The sequence below is a fragment of the Protomyctophum parallelum genome (assembly GCF_964188405.1).
Source record: "Protomyctophum parallelum genome assembly, chromosome: 12".
Lineage (NCBI taxonomy): Eukaryota > Metazoa > Chordata > Actinopteri > Myctophiformes > Myctophidae > Protomyctophum > Protomyctophum parallelum.
The window spans coordinates 27098295-27118021 of NC_139712.1; the positions used below are offsets into that span (position 1 = coordinate 27098295).

At 42.9% G+C, this 19727-nt stretch overlaps 1 protein-coding gene across 1 annotated transcript in view; it reads left to right on the forward strand.

Moving 5' to 3' along the window:
- The window catches only part of dnajb6b (DnaJ heat shock protein family (Hsp40) member B6b), a 37816-nt gene that overhangs the window by 2026 nt on the left and 16063 nt on the right, over window positions 1–19727 (forward strand). Inside the window, exons 2-5 of the mRNA XM_083777582.1 lie at window positions 8564–8665; window positions 12260–12369; window positions 15995–16072; window positions 16735–16842. Coding sequence (XP_083633708.1) covers window positions 8601–8665; window positions 12260–12369; window positions 15995–16072; window positions 16735–16842 — 361 coding nt within the window. The 5' untranslated portion in view covers window positions 8564–8600. The remainder of the gene's footprint in view (window positions 1–8563; window positions 8666–12259; window positions 12370–15994; window positions 16073–16734; window positions 16843–19727) is intronic.

The following is a 19727-nucleotide window of genomic DNA, read 5'->3' on the forward strand; positions in this document are numbered from 1 at the left end:
TTGCCAATGACTAGTTGAAATTCTTGCTTTGTAAACTAATAGGCTATAAGACATGTGTTACCAAGAAGATAACAAGGAAACATCTTAGATAAGCAAGCACATGTTGTATTATTTATCTCTGTCTTGTTATAAAACTTATGTCCGGCTCGTTATGTTTACCAATGAGGGCAGTTATTATCATAAAAAAAAAGAAAATTACATTTTGTTCTTGGTTTCGGTATACAGTGATAGGAACCAGATTGCAAACGTCACTGTAGTGTAGAACATAGTAACTTATTGTCTAGTGACTTGTGGCGATCTTATGCACTACAATAATTAAGACCTGTGGTGTTCAAGATAGACCCAAAGACAGAAAACACACACACACTCACACACACACACACACACACACACACACACACACACACACACACACACACACACACACACCACAGAGAGAGAGAGAGAGACAGAGAGAGAGAACCCCCCTGTTAGTAAATAGAGCATGAATGTGCCATGAGAATGGCATAGTTTACATTCTGTACTCCACAAACCCACTGGGTCAGATGTCTGGTGTTCGTGTAGGCCTGCTGCCACTGTGTATGCAAGGTGGCACAGTTTAGGTTAAACAATGATCAGTTGTTTTTGTTTGCTTGTTGTTTTTATTTATTAGGTGACAAACCACATTCCTTCGGTTTGCATATAAGATGTCTTCGCAGGTCCCATGGAAAACAAGTTTTGTTTTCAAGGCCAAGTGCATGCTTAATTTTAGTGTGTGTTCTGCTGTCAGACTGAGACATCTGCGTGTTTTATCTTATCTTTTAGCTTTTATCTTCGGTGTCAGGTGTTGGGTATGTACCTGGAGGCAGTTGGGGGACATGCTTTGGTCGATGGCAGCTTGTATAGGGGTTGGCATGTCCTTGGGCACTGGCAGACTCACCCAGTCAGACCTGAGAGCACTTCCTTAAACACAGGGATGGTGAACTATTTATAGTTATCCTTAGGTCACACTTACTTTACTAAATAATAATCATCTTATGTTATTATAATTATTCTATAATCTTTTATTTTGTGATCTTGGACAGTGCCTGGAATGTATTCTAAATTTAAGAAAAGCTGTCGCAAAAACAAATGTATATTAAAAATGTCTAAGCACTTCCTTAGCACAGAGCAAGACTGCTGCTCGCTTTGGGGCCCATCTCACAACGCCACGGCACATGGACAGCCTCAATGTCCAATGCTTGCAGACATGAACCATTAAGCTTCACGCGTCACAAGTGAAATGCATGTTGGGAGGGACACAGATTAATGTATGGGTCATGGTTTTCCATGCAACACTCCCCTTGCCATACCCACCACACCGGCACCTCCCCTTTTGGAATTACACAGGGTCTCGCAGCAGAGCCACACAGGGAACATTTCTGGGGGGGTGCGTGGCAGACGGGCAGCTCGCAGCAGAACGCCTGCACGCGCCGTTGTCCTGTCTCAAGGAATTTCGGAACAACACGGTCGCCTACCACTTCTCTCCTGCTTCTTTCTACCACCACCGCAATCTACAAAGCCATGCCAATGTTATTTGCAACTTTAAACTGCTCGCACATCACTCAATATTACTTTTAACTACGCGGGTGACACACTCCTCTCCTCCACCCATCCCATTCAGCCCAGGACGGGGGAATTAGCACCCATAACGTTACGTACGTTTGCGCCATCTATCTAACTATCTTATATAAAAACATTAATTTTGTGCCCACGTTCAACCCAACTTCATGTGACCAGCCTTAGGGCCGATTCATACTCCTATTTTAGAGCCGAATAAAAGTCGGTTCGGCTCTGTAGAGCCTACAACGTGACGTCATTTGAGGTTCGGGGGGGGCGGGTACCGTCCTAAAGTCGGCTCTACGGCGCTACTGAAAATTTCTGACGAGGCAAAATCATTTCGTCACTACAGCGCCAAAACAGCTGTAAAATAGGAGTATGAATCGGCCCTTAGCCTGTGACATCACATCAGTCATCTATTATAGTAGTAGTCAATACCAGTAAGACGCCTGAGGGCGAGAAGGTGCACGCATCCGCCTGGGTGACAGCAGACTATGGGCGAGCACTGGCACTTTGGAATGGGGGGTTAGATCAACATATCCGCCTGGGTGACAGCAGACTGCTGGGAGAGCGCTGGCACTTTTGCATGGGGGGGGGGGGGGGGGTCAGATCAACATATGGAATTAATTCTGTATTGGCCATATATGGAGCGTGTCTTGAGTGTACAGGGTTTGATGAGGTCAGATCAACATATGGAATGTCAGAACAGGTCAGGTCCATATGGAGAACTAAGGGTGGCAGCAGGGGCAGTATCTCGAGTGTACTTGGTTTGATGAGGACTCAGGTAGGGCAGGGCCTTAATTGTCTGGCCTGTTGAGAACTCTAGTTTTCACCGGGGCAGGCCCCTCTAGACTAGACGGGGCAGGCCCATCTAGAGTTTGAATGGTCAGGTATCAGTCAAAAGGGAGACATTGATTGATGGGGAAGGATGAACATATGGAATGTCATAACATACTGCAGAGCTGCCAACCTGCACACATTTTGTGTACCAACCACGCAATTATAGGCGTATAGACACCTAGAATTGCGTGGTTGGTACACAAAATGTGTGCAGGTTGGCAGCTCTGCATACTGTATAACTCCAAATTCTGATTGGTCACAGCCCCATTGACTTCCATTATAAAGGAAAGTTAGATATTTCAAAATGTAACGCATTTGCCATTCAGAGTTACAGAGTGGCTGAGTAAACGCAATGTTTGGCAAAGCAGCACTGACTGGCAGGAATTATATTATTGCACGTAATGCAGGACTTGTTACTTACATAATGGTATTTTTCACAGCATGATCAACTAGTACCAGAAGGCATGCTCCATAATTCTTACACTGTCTGATGCACTGTGGCTCTCTGCCTGCTTCTGTGTCTGGTGTGTGTGCACAGCTGCACATGTGCATGCGTCAGGTGGTGCCTGTGTGGGGTATATTGTCATTTTGTCATATTACTGAATAACTGAAGGAGTGTCTGTTCTGGGAGTGTGCAGTGCACATGCGCACGTATCTTCCACGCTGTATTTCCCCTGCCCTGTGTCTCTGTGTTGTGGGGCGCGGCCCCACAACCATACACTTGCATGTAAATAAACTATTCCAAAACCTGGTGTTTCTCATTCCGCATCACTCAGTGTTGTGTGTATGAGGCTCACAAGGTGCGCCAGAACACAATGCTAGGTGAGCGAATACCCGCCATGAGCTGCCCATGGCGCACTGATGAGCGATCCCTCTGCGCTTCTCAACTCATCACAGCAATGATTTGAGTATAATTTGGGTTTCATCCGATACCGGTGCATAACTGGTCCTTTTTTAATTGTGCCGGTGCCCAAATGGTGCCTGAACCAATACGTTGATGCTAAGAAAAGGCATAAAACAATAATATACTTTTGGGGACACTTAATAAAGTAGCCCTCGGTGCTGGAGCGAGTCGAGGACTTCAAGTACATCGGGGCCTGGACTGCCTTAACTGAACAGGATCTGAAGGTTCGGAGAACACTTTCCTGGAAACCCTTGCACGGGATGAGGAGAGTGGAAGACATGGATATGGTAGAAGACCTTAAGAGGCGGCTGTTCATAGCTACTGTGGAGTCAGTACTACTGTATGGACCCTTACAATACAACAGGAAAAAGCCCTGGATGGAGTCTACACAAGAATGCTACGAATGGCACTAGGTGTCACATGGATGGACCACATCAGAAATGTGGACCTCTATGGGGACCTACAACGGGTCACGGACAAAGTCAGAGAGAGAAGGATGAGGCTAGGCACCCAGAACTTGAGGCAAGTAAATTGACCCTATGGGAGCCAACCCAGGAGGGGAAAGAAGCGTACTACCTATGTAGACGTGCTGCGGCGCGACAACTTGGCTGACAACACTGCAGAACTCAAGAACCTGATGTTGGATAGAAAATTGTGGAGGGCAGTGATCCAGGAATCCCGAGTTGGTTTTGGCTAGACCTCACTCTCACAGCAACTAACTAACTAGCTCATCTAGATAATTATCTCACCATGGTGAATTCATGTATTCCCATGGGCTGTTTGGCTGCAGTGAAAGCCTTGTGACATGCTTGTGCATGCTACTGAATCCTAAGGCTGACATGTAAAATGCCTGAATGGCTAAAACATATCCAGGGCACAGATATGTCCTATTCAGATATTCTGGCAATTGAGTGATAAAGTTGGATTTGCATTGTTCACTTGGACTTTTAAATTTTGACTTTTGGGTTACATTTCTGTAAGGTCTGTGGTACTTAACGCAGGCTTAACCTATTAAACCCGGCCATTTCATTGTCATTTTATACATTAGAGTCTTGCGTTGGCTATTCAAAAATAGCAGGTATACAAGCCCACAGCCTGGTCTGTCCTCTCACTGGGTGAGTGGGCACTAGGCGGCGAGTGTCAGAAGGTCAGTAATATTAGTTGAGCATGGGGATGAACCGATATGATGATGAGTCAAGGGCTTAGTGAAGGTTGTACAGAACCACAGGGAAATTAGTGGGGAGTCTGGGGACTGGGAGAGATGTAACTCTTCAGAGCTGTGTGATTGCATGTAGGGGAGAGGAAGTGAAGGAAAGACAATTTAAGGGAGATTACCGGTAAAGGTGCAGGGAAGGAGGAAAATGAAGAAGGTGAGAAGAGGCAGGACCATTGGAGGGAAATTGTATGGTGGTCAATGGTCAGGAGAGTTTGACCCTGGACCGGTGGACCCTGACCGAGATGCCAAGCAGGGCTGCCAAGCCTGCCAGGGTTTTATTGCCTGCACCAACTAGTGCGGAGCAGGAAATGTTGGCTGGTGCAACCTTGATCCACACACGTCACACACGCACGCACGCACACACACACGCACAGACACACACACACACCCTCGTAACATAAACACACCCTAGCTCTGGTCCATAGCTCTAATGCGTTGCATTAGAGCTATGTTACTCTCAACTTCCGCCGCTCGCATGAATGCAGACCAGCCTCTACTCTTTGGCGTAAATAAAAAGAAAGTTTTTGCTACTCACCAAAACAAAGGCGAGTTGTGTCATTAGAAAGCCTACTTTCCTTAGTGGACGCACTCTGAGCTCCCCACCACACGTATAAACTGTACTTTTTGGCCTAAAGGGGATTTTGTTTCCACCGGAAAAAAAACATTTTTAGTTACTCCGCTGCGCCCAGAGATATTGCCCAGAGAACTGCCTCATAGAGAATATTTTTCCTCCAGTGAAAAAAAATCCCTTTCTGGCCAAAAAGTACCGTTTATACGTGTGGTGGGGGGGCTCAGAGTGCGTCCACTAAGGAAAGTAGGCTTTCTAATGACACAACCCGCCTTTGTTTTGGTGAGTAGCAAAAACGTTCTTTTTATTTACGCCAAAGAGGAGAGGCTGGTCTGATTTCGATTTGAGATTTAAAACGGAAAGTCCCATAGCCTTACTGCGCAGGGCAGAATCGTAGAAGCAGTAGAAGGCTATGGACCAGAGCTAAACACACCCTAGTCAGAAAGGGCACAGGATATAAATAGCAAACCAACAGGACACAACTGGACTCCCAGTGGTACTACTGCTAAGTGGTTTGTTTATCCTAGTGAAATTGGTAAGATGTGATTTGTCTCTGTATTCTGTGATTTGTATCTGTCCACGATATTTTGTATTATCTCTTCTGTCTCTGTGTGACAAATGGCATAGCTGTGGTGCGGTGTTATTCTGTGAGAGGAATAACCAACCAGGTCTATGAAAACAAGCAAAATAAGTGATTATAGGCCAAATGAGCACTTTAAACCTACCGGTATATACATTGGCTATTTAAAAATAGCCGACCTTGTAGATCTGCTATTTTGAGACAAATCTTAGATGGGGTCCCTGCTTCAAAATATGTTCAGATGGGGGTCCACGGCCAAATACATGTTTAAACAACATTAGAAAGCAAGCCGAAATAAGCAACTACACTTGACAAACCATGACCACGCCCAAAAAACCACAATCAAGCACTTTACAGAAAAACAAGGCCAACAACACTTATAATAAGCAGACATGGCAACACTGGCATAGCTGTGGAGTTTCAATACTATATCGTAAAGTAAAAGTGTAGAGTGGAATCGTTTGCTTTCTATTTAATTTGACTAACTTTGGAGTGTTAGCTGGTGTTAGCAGTGCCAAGTTGTGTATATGACAGTGGAGTTCTTTGTTTAAATCGTTTCTAAGGCCACAGTAAACAGACACCACTGTGCCTAGATTTAAGAATAATCTGTAAACTGGTTTATCTTTTGACTACAGAGGGTGCTCTCTCTCTCTCTCTCTCTCTCTCTCTCTCTCTCTCAATTTCTAATTTTTGACACACTAACCTTTCAAAAACGTTGTGGTTGAAAACTGAACAGGTATAGCTGTCAGATGGAAATTGAAAGCTGATTGCTTCAGAGAGTCACACTGCTACTGCAGTTGCATGCATTCCTGAGTAAAATCCATTCTTTTTTAATTTTTTAATTTTTCTATTCAGCCAATGACAGTGATTTCAAGTGATGAATCTTATGCCAGTTACCTGGAAAATGATGACACAGCCAACAAGCATAAGCAGCAAGTATTAGGGCTACTTGTTCAAAACAAAGTGTGGCATACAGAATGGGTGCTTTTCTTCTTTTGTTGTTGATTGTAACTTCTTTCTCATTTGGTGTTCTTGGGTTCCTGGTATTGCCCATCCAGCTCATGAGGGTTCACAAATGTTCCACCCAGGACATGGACCCATATGATCAGGAGGATACAGGATAGGACCTACTGGGCACCTCGATTGGCTATTTTGACATTAAACATTTTATAATGAAAGATGGTGAGTGTGTGTGTGCGTGAGTGCGCACACACACACACACACACACACACACACACACACACACACACACACACACACACACACACACACACACACTCACACCCTGCACCGCTCAGTTCAGACGGGTCTGATTTTGTATTATTAGGATCTGCTTACAAGCTTACAAAGTGTATAACAACAGCAGAGTTGGGTATTGAACACAAATAATGTAGTCTGAAGAGACAGTATATGCCGTTTATATTTATGTCTACTTAAGAAAGACCTTAAGACATCAAGATTTTATTTTACTATGCAACTACATAGCCTGGTATTTCCACCATCCATGCAGTGGCCTGCTGTTGTACTTTGTGAGGTATTTGGCTGAGTTGAATGTTGTGTAGAAGGACAACAAAAGACATGCGTTCGCAAAGGTTGGTAGGTCACAATAGCTACAGTATGTTATTGATGCTGCTGAGTAGCTGGAGTCTATTTGGAACCCACATTTCTTTGAGTTTCTGGCTCTTTCCTGTTATTCCGCCCTATCATGTGAAGGGGAAGAACCTCCTCGCTCAATGTACATCTATCTCTCTCGCTCAACGTTTGACGACATTTTAAATCCAGTTGTCAAGACCTTTACAATGTTGGCTGGCAGATTGCCTGACTAGAGAGATCCTAATCAGCTAATTACTCTCCTTGATCCATAAAGAAAGGGAATGGTGAGTATAAGTGGGAAGTTCCTTCACGTCTGTTCTTTTAACCAATTTCTACCCGTAGAGTTGAAGTTCTGCTCTTATTCACTCCTGCATTTTTCTTTATATAAGATAAAAAGCTCAACGTACATTACAAAACACCACTGCTATAGAGTGCAAACAATCCAAGTGATGGATTGTGTGCCACATTCCTTTTTTCGGTGGAGATTATTATCATCATTAATGTATCCTTGAATTGTATTTCACTGTAGGGAATGGAGTGGTGCGAGGCAAAGTCTGGCATTCTTTCAATCAGTACTCACGATCGCATTATCAGTTTTAGTACATGCTCACACAGGAATCGTTTGTACTTTTAAATGAAGCTGCTTCAGAGTGTTAGCCTGTCAATGTCGGTGAAATTCAAATATAAAGTAAAATGTCGAGGCTACACGAATAAAAAGCGAGCCAGGCTATGGGTTTGGTACTGTGGCATTGCTTTCAGAGGAGTGATACTCAACTCGTGTTAATGCTTTTCCATCAGACATGTTCTGTCATGTTTTCAACTAAGCCCAGATTCATAACCGAAGCGTCACCAGGTCATGTCTTAAAAACACAGCAGCTTCACAAGACTGACTCCACGTCACGATCTGCACTTTAAAAACGGCAAAGATAAATCACATTTTCACCTCCATAGCCTCAGGGGTTGAGCTCTGAATCCCCCAATCACTGTTATGTAATTTCACTGGGCTAATGTTAGATTAGCTGACCCCCCCCCCCTCCTCTATAAACAGGCTCTATATTCAGTGCAGTGGATTAGATTGTTATGTATTGCTGCGTTGCCCCCTCCCCTTTCTAAATGCCCCCCCCCCCCCCCCCCCCCCCTCGGGAGGGGAGGCGTATCTGTCTTACCACTCATGCATGGCTGGCCTCAGCAGCCCCACACAGACACGGTTTGGTGTTGAAGCCTCATCTCTCTGCCTGTACTAGTATGCCTCAATAACAGGACTTAACAATTGTCTCTTCACAGTGGACCTCTGCACAGGAACGCATACACACGCAGAGCCATGGGGGACTACTACCACATTCTAGGGGTCCAGAAAGGTGCATCGCAAGACGACATAAAAAAAGCGTGAGTATTATTTTTTTACCCTTGCTGTTTCTTTTAGAAATGTGTTGTGGAGCGGTAGAGAAGGATGCAATAGGTTAATTATAGCCTCCTCTAGCTGTGCAAACGGAACAGGAGAGACCACAAGAAGAGTGAGGCGTGCTGCAATGCAGAAAGTTTCCACTCTTCTTCCTGTAACCTTGCTTGCTGTCACGCACCGTTGCCATACAACGCTTTACTGTCACGTACAGTAAAGTGCTGTGTCACTCGCTAATTGTAACGCCTTTTCAATTTATAGTCACTTATTGTCTCCACCAGGCCGAAGGCATGGGGAGAGAGTATGTTTTGCACTCCATGTGTCCGTCCGTCCGTCCGTTACCAGGTAATCTCTGGCACCGTCAAGCCGGTTGGTGCCAAACTGTGCACACACCCACTCCCTGGATGCCAATGACGAACCTCAGTCCCAAATTTTCCACAACGGCCTGTTATAGCGCCACCATGAGGCCGACTTTGGCAAAACACATTTCTGTGATTACTTGTACACATTTTTATCCATACATCATGGATCAATCTCCAGTCATGTGATCAACACGGATCTGCACCATTTCCCATGATCCATCCTGATTAACTAAGATTGCCTGCCAAAGCTCGCCTGATTGGTCCGTTTTGAACAAAATCACAACTCACAGTGTGCAATTTCCGTGGATTTATACACGTACATTTCCACTAGGCCGAGGACGACATGCCACTTATTTTTTTCCAAATCAGCCTCACGGTGGCACTATAACTAAACAGGCCAATTCCTGTTTTACCTATAACTGCATCGATCTGTGTACAACTTTGTATGCGCACTCCCCAGAGGCCATGGCCATTTTCTCTACATTTTCCACATCTCCCCATTATAGCGCCACCATGAGGCCGATTTCTGCAAAACACATTTGTTTAGATTAGATATATTACAGCATCATTCTGAATCCATTCCAAGCATTAGTGGCCGAACATCCTATGGCCGAATTTAGACCAAGGAGTGTTTTTCATGTAAAACTAATGGTTGGAATGGATTCAGAATCATGAAAACCCCCTAGTTTGTCACATGCTACTTAAAGCATAATGAAATTTGGAAAATGTTGCCTTTATAGGTTGTCTATGGTGTGGTATACAAAAATGGCCATAACTGTTTCCGGCAGAGCAGGCCTCTCATTCTGTGGACCTTAATGACCAAATGAATAGAGAAAACACAAATAAGAAGAAATGGCACCCTTTTCACATTGGTTTAATCTGTCTTTTAGCCAACAGTGATGTTGTGCGACAAATGATGAGTTATGCTTTGTTCACCTCACAACATCCCCTTGGAACAGGCCTGCTTCAGTCACCAACCCCTGTTTCTCCCAGACATGTTGTTCCTGCACGTGTGCGGAGTGTCATGTGGCCTCTGTTTTGTTTTCAGAGGTTGTCTGTTTAGATATTGAGCAGAGAAGAAGCACAGCCCTGTTTCAAATGACATTAGTGTTGTTGGCCGGCCCACAGGTTAAGGAATGTAAAGTATGCTGAGTTGGGGCCACGGTGACGCACCACCTGTAATGTTCTCCTTTTCACTTCAAATTACACAGATGCCTTCCCGGTCTTTAATGAGTTAAGTATCATCATGAAAGTTGGTGATAAAGTAAATTTGTCCCATATCCAACGGGCCATGATGTGCAAATGTATTACTGACACCTTATCCGATGTTAACATATTCACTGCCAGATTTTAATTCATTCATTCTGCCAAAACCACCAGTGTTTTTCAGTCAAGACCCTTATTTTGAAGGCCCACCGGGACCTGAGACATGAACCGGATGTAAAAAGAAAACCCACTGTGTGTTTTGACGGTCATCTTTTCTTTCCCCCGGAAAATACATTTTGTAACCGTGATCATCGTGGAGGCAGATGGCAGGCGAAATTCTCACTTTGGGTTGTATCTGTTGCTTAACAACCTACAACCATTCATATGTTGACGAAGAGCGCGATCATGAACCACTGAAAAGACCACGTGACGAAGATCACCATCATCGGCGGTGAAGCGTTGGATTAGACCTGACGGAGATCTCCGCCAACAGCAGGAAATGTATTCCAAAAACAACAGCTGTTCCACACTGCCACACATCCTTTAAGGATGCCCACCTTTACAAGCCCCAGCCAGCCATAGCAGTTATCTGGCTGGCTAAGCCAAGTCTATTCTGACTGGTGTTTATAAATATTGAATCTATTTAGATCATGACTCAGACTATTTCCAAGGAAACTGATAGTTGGCTAAAGTAGACGAGGTGTGAAGGACACTCATGCAGTGAGACCGAATTAGTCATACAGCCGATAGATTGTGCTCATCTCAAAAATGGCGTCCTTTCTGCCAGCTTTCCAGACTAGAGAACATGGACTAATTCATATTCAACATTGGCAGCACGCCACAATGTTATTGCTTTGTAAAGAATTCATTTCTGGTTTCAAAGTCACTTATTTTACTGATACTGACTCTCGATACTGTATTGACCCCAGTCTCGACTTTTCACTCAATGGGGACCATTGATTTGGGGCCTCTCTAGATCGGCCAACAATGTCATAGGTTCCAACAAAAGTGATCCGACCACAAAGACTGTTCAATACCCCGTAGTCCCATCCGTATTATGAGGGTATCCACTGCCATGGCTGCTGCTGCTCGCCTTGTGCTTTAGCAGCAATGTGCTGATGCAGCGCACACTGCAGGGCTGCTGGACCACAGTCCACCTCGACTTTAGGTCTGTCTTTGTTATTTCTGCTCTGTGTGTGTGTGTGTGTGTGTGTGTGTGTGTGTGTGTGTGTGTGTGTGTGTGTGTGTGTGTGTGTGTGTGTGTGTGTGTGTGTGTGTGTGTGTGTGTGTGTGTGCGTGTGTGCGCTCGTGCATATGTATGAAAGACCCTACATGTGCCTCAATGTCTTCCTCTGGGCTGTGTCTGCTTCTCTGCTATAATGTAAAAGCCTGCCTTTACACACACTAGCAATTGCCTGAACCCATTAATAAGACCCGATTCTACCTGATTCTACAAATGCCTTCTAAAATATATATATCGGTAGTTCTCACACGTTCAAGATATTTCAAAAATGATAAAAATGTGCAGATGTGAGCTTGTTTATCTGCTATTCTTGAATAGCCGATCTAAAATGACACAGATGTTATCTTGGTTTTAATGGGTTAAACGTGAAAAAAATCATCAAACTATTTGAGCTGTGTGTTTGTTTGTTTGTTTGTTTGTTTTTCCTTAAATATCACAACAGGGACTTGGATACTTATAATTGTTAAATCAGGTGAATTTGATTTGAGAAGCGCCACGGTTAAATCGGCTGACTTGTTCCATTTGAGAAGCACTGCAGATTGAAACGGTTGTCATGACATGCTCTATTTTTCAAGGTTGGCACGCCATGACATGAAGATGGTTGCTTCACTTCCCCCTTCTTATCATAGATTTCCTTTTTATCAAAGTTGGCATGTTTCAGCTAAAAACTGATGTTTTTATGCTTCTTTCACAAGTGAACCCTATGTTTGCTGCTTTGTGTTTTTACATTAACGTTATTTGTAGGTGTGTGTGTGTTATTGGCATCACAGGTACAGAAAACTAGCTTTGAAATGGCATCCAGATAAGAACCCCGACAACAAGGAGGATGCCGAAAGGAAGTTCAAAGAACTGTCGGAAGCATATGAGGTGCTGTCAGATGGTAAGTGTGTGTGTGTGTGTGTGTGTGTGTGTGTGTGCGTGTGCATGTGCATGTGCGTGTGCGTGTGCGTGTGCGTGTGTGTGTGTGCATGTGCGTGCGCACTGTGCATGTGGGTGTATTGCACTGTATGCATTGTGGATTCTGCTGTTTGAATGGTATTACATGTGTGTTTATTGTCCCCTTTTTAAAACTGGAAAGAAATATTAAAAAGAAAAAAAAGTTTACAAGGAACTTAAGGAAGGTTGTCCATTACAGCACATGTGCTTGTTGGTTCAGTGGGGGATTAGCACACCGGTCCCTGTGAGGTGCCAGCCAACGGATTAAACACTAAATAATGAAAGAGTATAGCCGGCCGTTTGTTTGTTTATTTGTCAGTTTACAAGGAAGGTTCAGGTTGCCCATTACAACACATGTGCTTGGTTCAGTGGTGGATTATAGACAGTAACAAAGCACGTTTACTATACACACAAGTACAGCTGTACACACATTGTACTTTCGGCTCTACTACATTTCTAGGAAGGGAAAGGTGCATTATGGATTAAACACCTACCGTATGTCAAATATAGTGGAATATAGCAGATCTACAAGCTCATATTGGGTTGTGATGCAACGCGTTGTGAGTGGAGCCGTCGGAGCTTGTTTGTTACAGTCGTACATGTACACGTGACGTAACACTCGCCCAGTGACATGGAAATGGGGCATTTAAATGCCAGTCTCTTCAAAGCAAGCATACAATGTAACTGTGGGCTTGTGTGGGAGCTTGTTTTGCTACACAGCGTTTGTTCAAAATCAGGGGTCTACCTGTCTTCCCAGCTCTTTATACAAAAAATGTCTCAAATAGGCCTCAAATACAAACTTAAAACTGTGTTTCACAACAATACATTGTCTCTGTTGTTCTGAGAAGAGAAGACCTTGAACGATGAACGAGCTCTTGTTTGAAAAGGATGGGGCCTGCACAGAATGATTACACTTCTGCATTTCTGTATGATCCTGTAACATTTGACACACAGTGTCGGAAAAAGTACTCACATTTATTTCTACTTAAGTAAAAGTATCAATACTGCAATATAGAAATACTGCAATATAAAATAGCAATCCACAAGCTCACATTGCTTTGCATCGTGACGGATTGTGAGATGAATTGAAGTGGTTAATGTTTTGTAATAATAATCAAAATCTACAAAGTAACTAACTAGTAACTAAAGTTTTCAAATAAATGTAGTGGAGTAAAAGTAGAATATTTGGATCTGAGATGTAGTGGAGTTATATTATACCTATACCACACACATCTTTATTTATTAACTTGTATTTGAATTTTGTATCCCGACCTGAAAATGCATTTTCTGTTTACTAAAGAGCTGGAGAGACAGCGAGAACCTTGTTACTGAACAAACAGTCTATAACAATGATTGCTATCAGAATAATAGAGATAATTGACACTCATTTAGTCATTTTAACAAAATAATATCACTTACCTCTATCGATTTGGCCTGTGATGAAATGCGACTGTGCTCAGAGACACTGTGTCCTTTGAGCGTTTCAGCAGGTTTCTCACAACATGAACACATGTAACCAAAGTAGACCTGAGGTCGATTGTACAAAATCGGCTTCAGGTCGCTGCATGTTTCTATAGCGGTGCTCAAAACCTTTTCATGTGAAGGACCCCCAAAATTACAGTGTATCGTATTTGGCCGCGGATCTCCACATCTCAAAATACTTTCTGCCAGAGGCCTTCAGAAGCAAAGATTTTAGTTAGAAATTGTCAATTTAAAAGTATATATTCAAATATATGCGCACATTTTCACAATTTTTCAAAATAAGTTACCATAGTGTGGTGCAAAGTGACGTGCTATGAGTTTGTAATATACATATCCCGCTTGTATAACCTATATCCCCAGCTGGCTTCCCTCCCCCGAACATGGGCCAATTGTGCCCCTGTAGACACTCGACATTTGAAATGTTGATTTAGTGCTCGGTGATACAGCGTATGAGCATTTTCAGTATTTGTTTATTGCAGTTTTTATTGCAACCATTGCAACAATTTGGAATTGCTCCCTTGAAGTAACTGAACTGAATCATATGCTAAAATTATACTACTCAACCATTACTTAGGCTTAGCAGGTTTAACAACAAAATAGCCTTCTGGGTGATAGGATATTAGGATCTAAATGGCTGCTACAGTATCAGAGCTACCAACCTGCACACATTTTGTGTACCAACCACGCACTTCTAGGCGTATAGACACCTATAATTGCGTGGTTGGTACACAAAATGTGTGCAGGTTGGTAGCTCTGCAGTATGTCCCTCCTGCTTGTGGTCACTTGTAAACACGGCTCTCTGCAAGGTGTATTTACTGATAACAACCTGCAAAAAGCTACACAGTGCACCTTTAAAATATGCTGTAAGTGATATTAGTCTGGTTTAAAAAAAAAAAAAAAAAAAAAAAAAATGTTAAAGCTCTTTAGTAAACAGAAAATAATTGTTTGGTGGGTTGCGCATTTCATCTAATCAGGAGAGACAAGAGGCACGGTGGCACAGTCGGTAGTGCTGTCACCTCACAGCTAGAAGGTCCTGGGTTCGATTCCCACTCGATTGGTGACGCTGTGGGCGCTGGGGGCGTGTTCTCTCCTCCGTGTCATCAGTGCCCATAACCGAGGCGGGGTTGGCGAAAGGGCCTTTCTGCGTGGAGTTTGCATGTTCTCTCCGTGTCCCCTAGGGTAGGTACCCTCACAAAAAACATGCAGTAATCCTGGTCTCTAAACTATCTCCCCCTGGCCAGCTGGGGCGCCTGATGGCGGGGAAAGGAACTGGTCGGAATAACCAATAATGTTCCACACACTACGTCCGGCCAGGGAAACCCCCTGTCAGGTGAAAAAATAAGCAGCTTGGACTCCTCCTGCATTGAAGGAAGTATGAGGTCGTCCTCATGCGTTCTCTCTCCTGATTAAATCAAATTGCTATCCCTGAAATTAATATTTTGTTTACTAACAAGCTGGAAAGACAGTCATGGAGACCCCTGCTAACACTCTTAACAATTTAAAATAGTCTAAAATCTGCAGTGTTGTGGACACAATCAACTGGATGAAGGCATGCATTCAAGAAAAAGAAAAAGCCTTCTTGGCATCAGTGAGCTTCACTGATGCCAAGCCTGATATATACAAGCTCACAACGCATCACATTCGTTGTGAGCTTGTAGATCTGCTATTTACTGAGCATGACACGGTTTTGGAATAATGAATTAATTAATGTGCAGTGAGTGTGTTTAAGTATTAAACTTAAAAAGAACATATATATACGTTTAATTATGCAATGAACAAGCAAAGAAGTAAATATAAAATACACAAACTGAACTTCATTTAATTCAACCACTTAATCCACATAATAATATATATTTTATTTTACAAAACTAAAAGCTGATGTGTTGCGACGCGTGCTTGTAGAATGTAGATTGACAAGTCTTTAACATTTATTTCGGAAACCTATGATTGCCAATACCGATGACGTCCAACAAGTAAAATAATAACGGGCAGTGTATCTGCTCTATCTCTTGTCCCCTTAATTCAACCTAAAGCAATGCTCTCTCTCTCTCTCTCTCTCTCTCTCTCTCTCTCTCTCTTTTCCCCAGAAAACAAGAGGGGTACTTATGACCGATATGGTAAAGAAGGCCTCTCAGGACAAGGAGGAGGAGGAGGAGGAGGAGGAGGTAAGAGAATAACTTACATAACAACCAGGAATATTATGATATAACAGTGTACACTACAGGCAAGATCCCTGTGGTCAGTGCACACACACATACCGTACAAAGCCCTAACAATATTACCGCCATAACACACACCTACCTGGGACCGTAATAGTATATGAAGAAGAAGGGCACACATACTGCTCTCCCGTCTTTTTATGTAACCCAACAATCAGAACAACGTTTCAGCCATATAGGGCTTCATTAGGTACATGGGCGAAACTTTGTTGGTTTAATATAAATAAGGGAGGGCAGTATATCGTGTGCAAACATTCACTTGGTTGTTTATGGGTCCAGCACCGTGCTCAAATAACTGTGGTGATGTGCACATCCTACCCCTTTTCACGTAATATATATAAATTATATATATATGTATATGTATATGTATGTATATATATATATATATGTTAACTATAAAAGGGAGAGTATTTGCTGCCCTGAAACTATTACTGGAGATACCAACAGCTCACTGTAGGTTTTTTAACATAATTCAATAATACAACTCATGCGTGCAAAACCTTTGACACACAATCGCATTATTTCATCATCTTTTTATTTCCCCAGACGGAAATAGTTTAGCATATTGAAGACCCTGAGTTTGCTTTTCTTCTTCTTCTCCTCAACAGGAGGCCACTATCACAATGGTGACCACTTCAGCAACTTTACATTCCGTAATCCAGAGGACGTTTTTAGGGAATTCTTCGGTGGCAGAGATCCGTTTGCAGATTTCTTTGGTAAGTTCCTCACCCACCAGAAAGTTGAAATGAGGAAAGAATTTCAACTTTTTGCTTATTGCTATATTTTATAGCAATAGAAAAGGGGACCAGACATGCAGAATTATAGAGTCCGAGGAGAGCACATCCACTGCTGGTATTAACAATTCATCACAGTTATCTTCAGCTCACTGCATATTTTATGCTGGACTGTTTTCTGGTTATGAAGAATATAGACAGGATTTGCCCTATGCAGTAAATAATTGTAGAGAGAGACAGAGAGACAGACAGACTGAGACAGATAGACAAAGTACTACAGACAGACAGGGAGAGAGAGAGAGAGAGAGAGAGAGACAGAAATGCACATTGTATAGAGTCCCCCTGCTGTTTTCTCAATCAAATCTTCATGCCGACCCAACAGCGCCAATTCCTAATTATTTTTCCTATTAGATAGTGCATGATTTAGCACCCCGAAGAGCCACTCTCCCTCTGTTAGCCCCTGTGGAGAGAGGTCTAAACCCCAGAAAGCCTTTTAGAAAGCCCTGCGCTAATCCTCACCCTCCGCCACATGGTGCATCGGCAGTGCACCGCACGACGTCCCCTCTCCCACCGTCTGAACATTGACCGGCTCGGCTGGACGTCCCGTCTGAACTTGATTGTTTATTGCTGTACCATTACGGTGGATTTACTGTAGGGCTTAATCTGGAGCGTTTTGTTTATTGTGACACTTGATTTGTTTCAAGAGTGAGAGCCGTGTAGAAGGTCACTGGCGGGAACAAAAAACATCTGTCTGGTGAAACCTAATTCGATTAGGGAGGTGACTACAGGATAGAGCTATTGTGTTTCTGGTTGCTGTATTTAAACAGGTGCCCGGTCATGTAGAGATGTAAAGAGAACATTGTCTTGTTGCAGCATGGCACCTAATGGTTGTTGTAATGAGTGAGTAGTAACATAACTAACTACTGTATTATGTATTGTACTGCACAGGAGTTACAACAACTACATTTACATCATATTTTATGTTTCAGCTACTTAGCTGATGCATGACCAGAAGATCTGAGGAAGAACATCAATTGGTGTGCAGATTGTTTCTTCTTTTATGACTTTATCTTTATCCAGCACCCAGCCTCCCTTATCACTTCCCAAGTTCAGCACTATTCTAAGAAATCCGACGACAAGATCAAGGTCAATCCCAGGTTGCCCTGACATTAATTGTCATCTGATCCTCATGTGATCGACAGATATAGAAAATAAAAACAGAACTAATAACAAAGGACATTTGCCTTGCTCTATAAATATATACTTTTTGTCTCAGTACCGTTTTTCCTACAGTCTGCATCACCACAAGCAGAACTTTTTTTTATAAAGAACAAAGAAAGAAAAAAAAAGAAGGAAAAATAAACAAAAACAACATTATGCAACAAAGTACTACTTAGTCTTAAAGGGATACATGTAGTTCACAATTTTTGAACTTAAGTTGTATGAAATACTTGCCATTAATATAGTGGTTGCAAGTGTATTAATTGATGGTCCCGTGGTGGTAGTTCTTCTCTGGTTCTGGTGAATATTAAGTAGTTCCGGTCATTTTGTGGAGGGCACTAGTCTGGGGCCATGCATTAAAAGTAAATTAATCCACAAAACTACTAATGTCAGACTCATTTGTATTGTTGACCTATTTCTAAAATATTAGCTCAACTTTCGTTCAACTTTGACCCCTCTATCACATGGAAGTATTATTTGGGCGTAGTGATATGGACACAAAAAAACATAGTTCCATCCATCCATCTTCAACCGCTTATCCGTAGTCGGGTCGCAGGGGCAACAGCTTCACCAGAGTGTTCCAGACTTCCCTTTCCAGAGCAACATTAGTGACTTCCTCCTGGGGGATCCCAAGACGTTCCAAGGCCAGTGAGTCGATGTGTTTCCTCCAATTGGTCTGCCCCGGGGTCTCCTCCCAGTGGGACGTGCCTCGAGGACCTCCCTTGGGAGATGCCCGAGAGGCATCCTAACCAGATGCCAGAACCACCTAAGCTGGTGCGGTACAGCGACTGTAATACCGCCTATTTTTTGGGCATAGTGATATGGACACAAAAAACATAGTTCTGTGTGATAATAGGTCAACAATACAAATGACGCTAGTTTTGTTGATTCATTTACTTTTAATGCGTGGTCCCCTGTGCCCCCCACAAAATGACTGGAACTACTTAATATTTCACCAAAACCAGAGAAGAACTTCCACCACGGGACTTGGGCAATCAATTAATACATTTGCAACCACTATATAAATGGCAAGTATTTCATACAGCTTAAGTTAAAAAATTCAGAAATATCCCTTTAATGTTTCAGAGAATGTGTTGTTCTGTCATGAGCACTTCTATCAGGTGTAGTATTTTACTAGGTACAGTAAATTGCCTGCGACAATTATTCTTTGGCTGCAATGGCTGAGGGAACAAATCTCCTGCTAAAACGAACCTTTTCCCCCTTTTTCTGTATCTTCACCCAGATGATGAGGTCGAAATAGAAATACAGGGGATGATCAGTGACATTTGTGACAAGTGCCAAGCATATGATGACCGTATCGTTCATATCAGAAAGTGTGGGTTTGGGAAGTCCGATATTGTTGGAATCAATACGGGTAACACTGAAACGTTTTGTTTCTGTTAATGTAGTCATGAACTACTAGGAGTTGACTCGTCTGGTCCAGTTGTGTGGAAATGGCCTGCACGGGTTCAGCATATTGCTGATTGGAAGGCATGTGCAGTTCACCCTGCCTGTGCAGCTCTAAATATGGAGTCCAGACACAGACAGAGAGTACGGATACGAGCGCCTACATCACTCAACTGGAATGCTTTCAAAAATAGCTTCCGTATTAAAACAAGAGCAGTTGTAATAACGCCAAGCGTGTG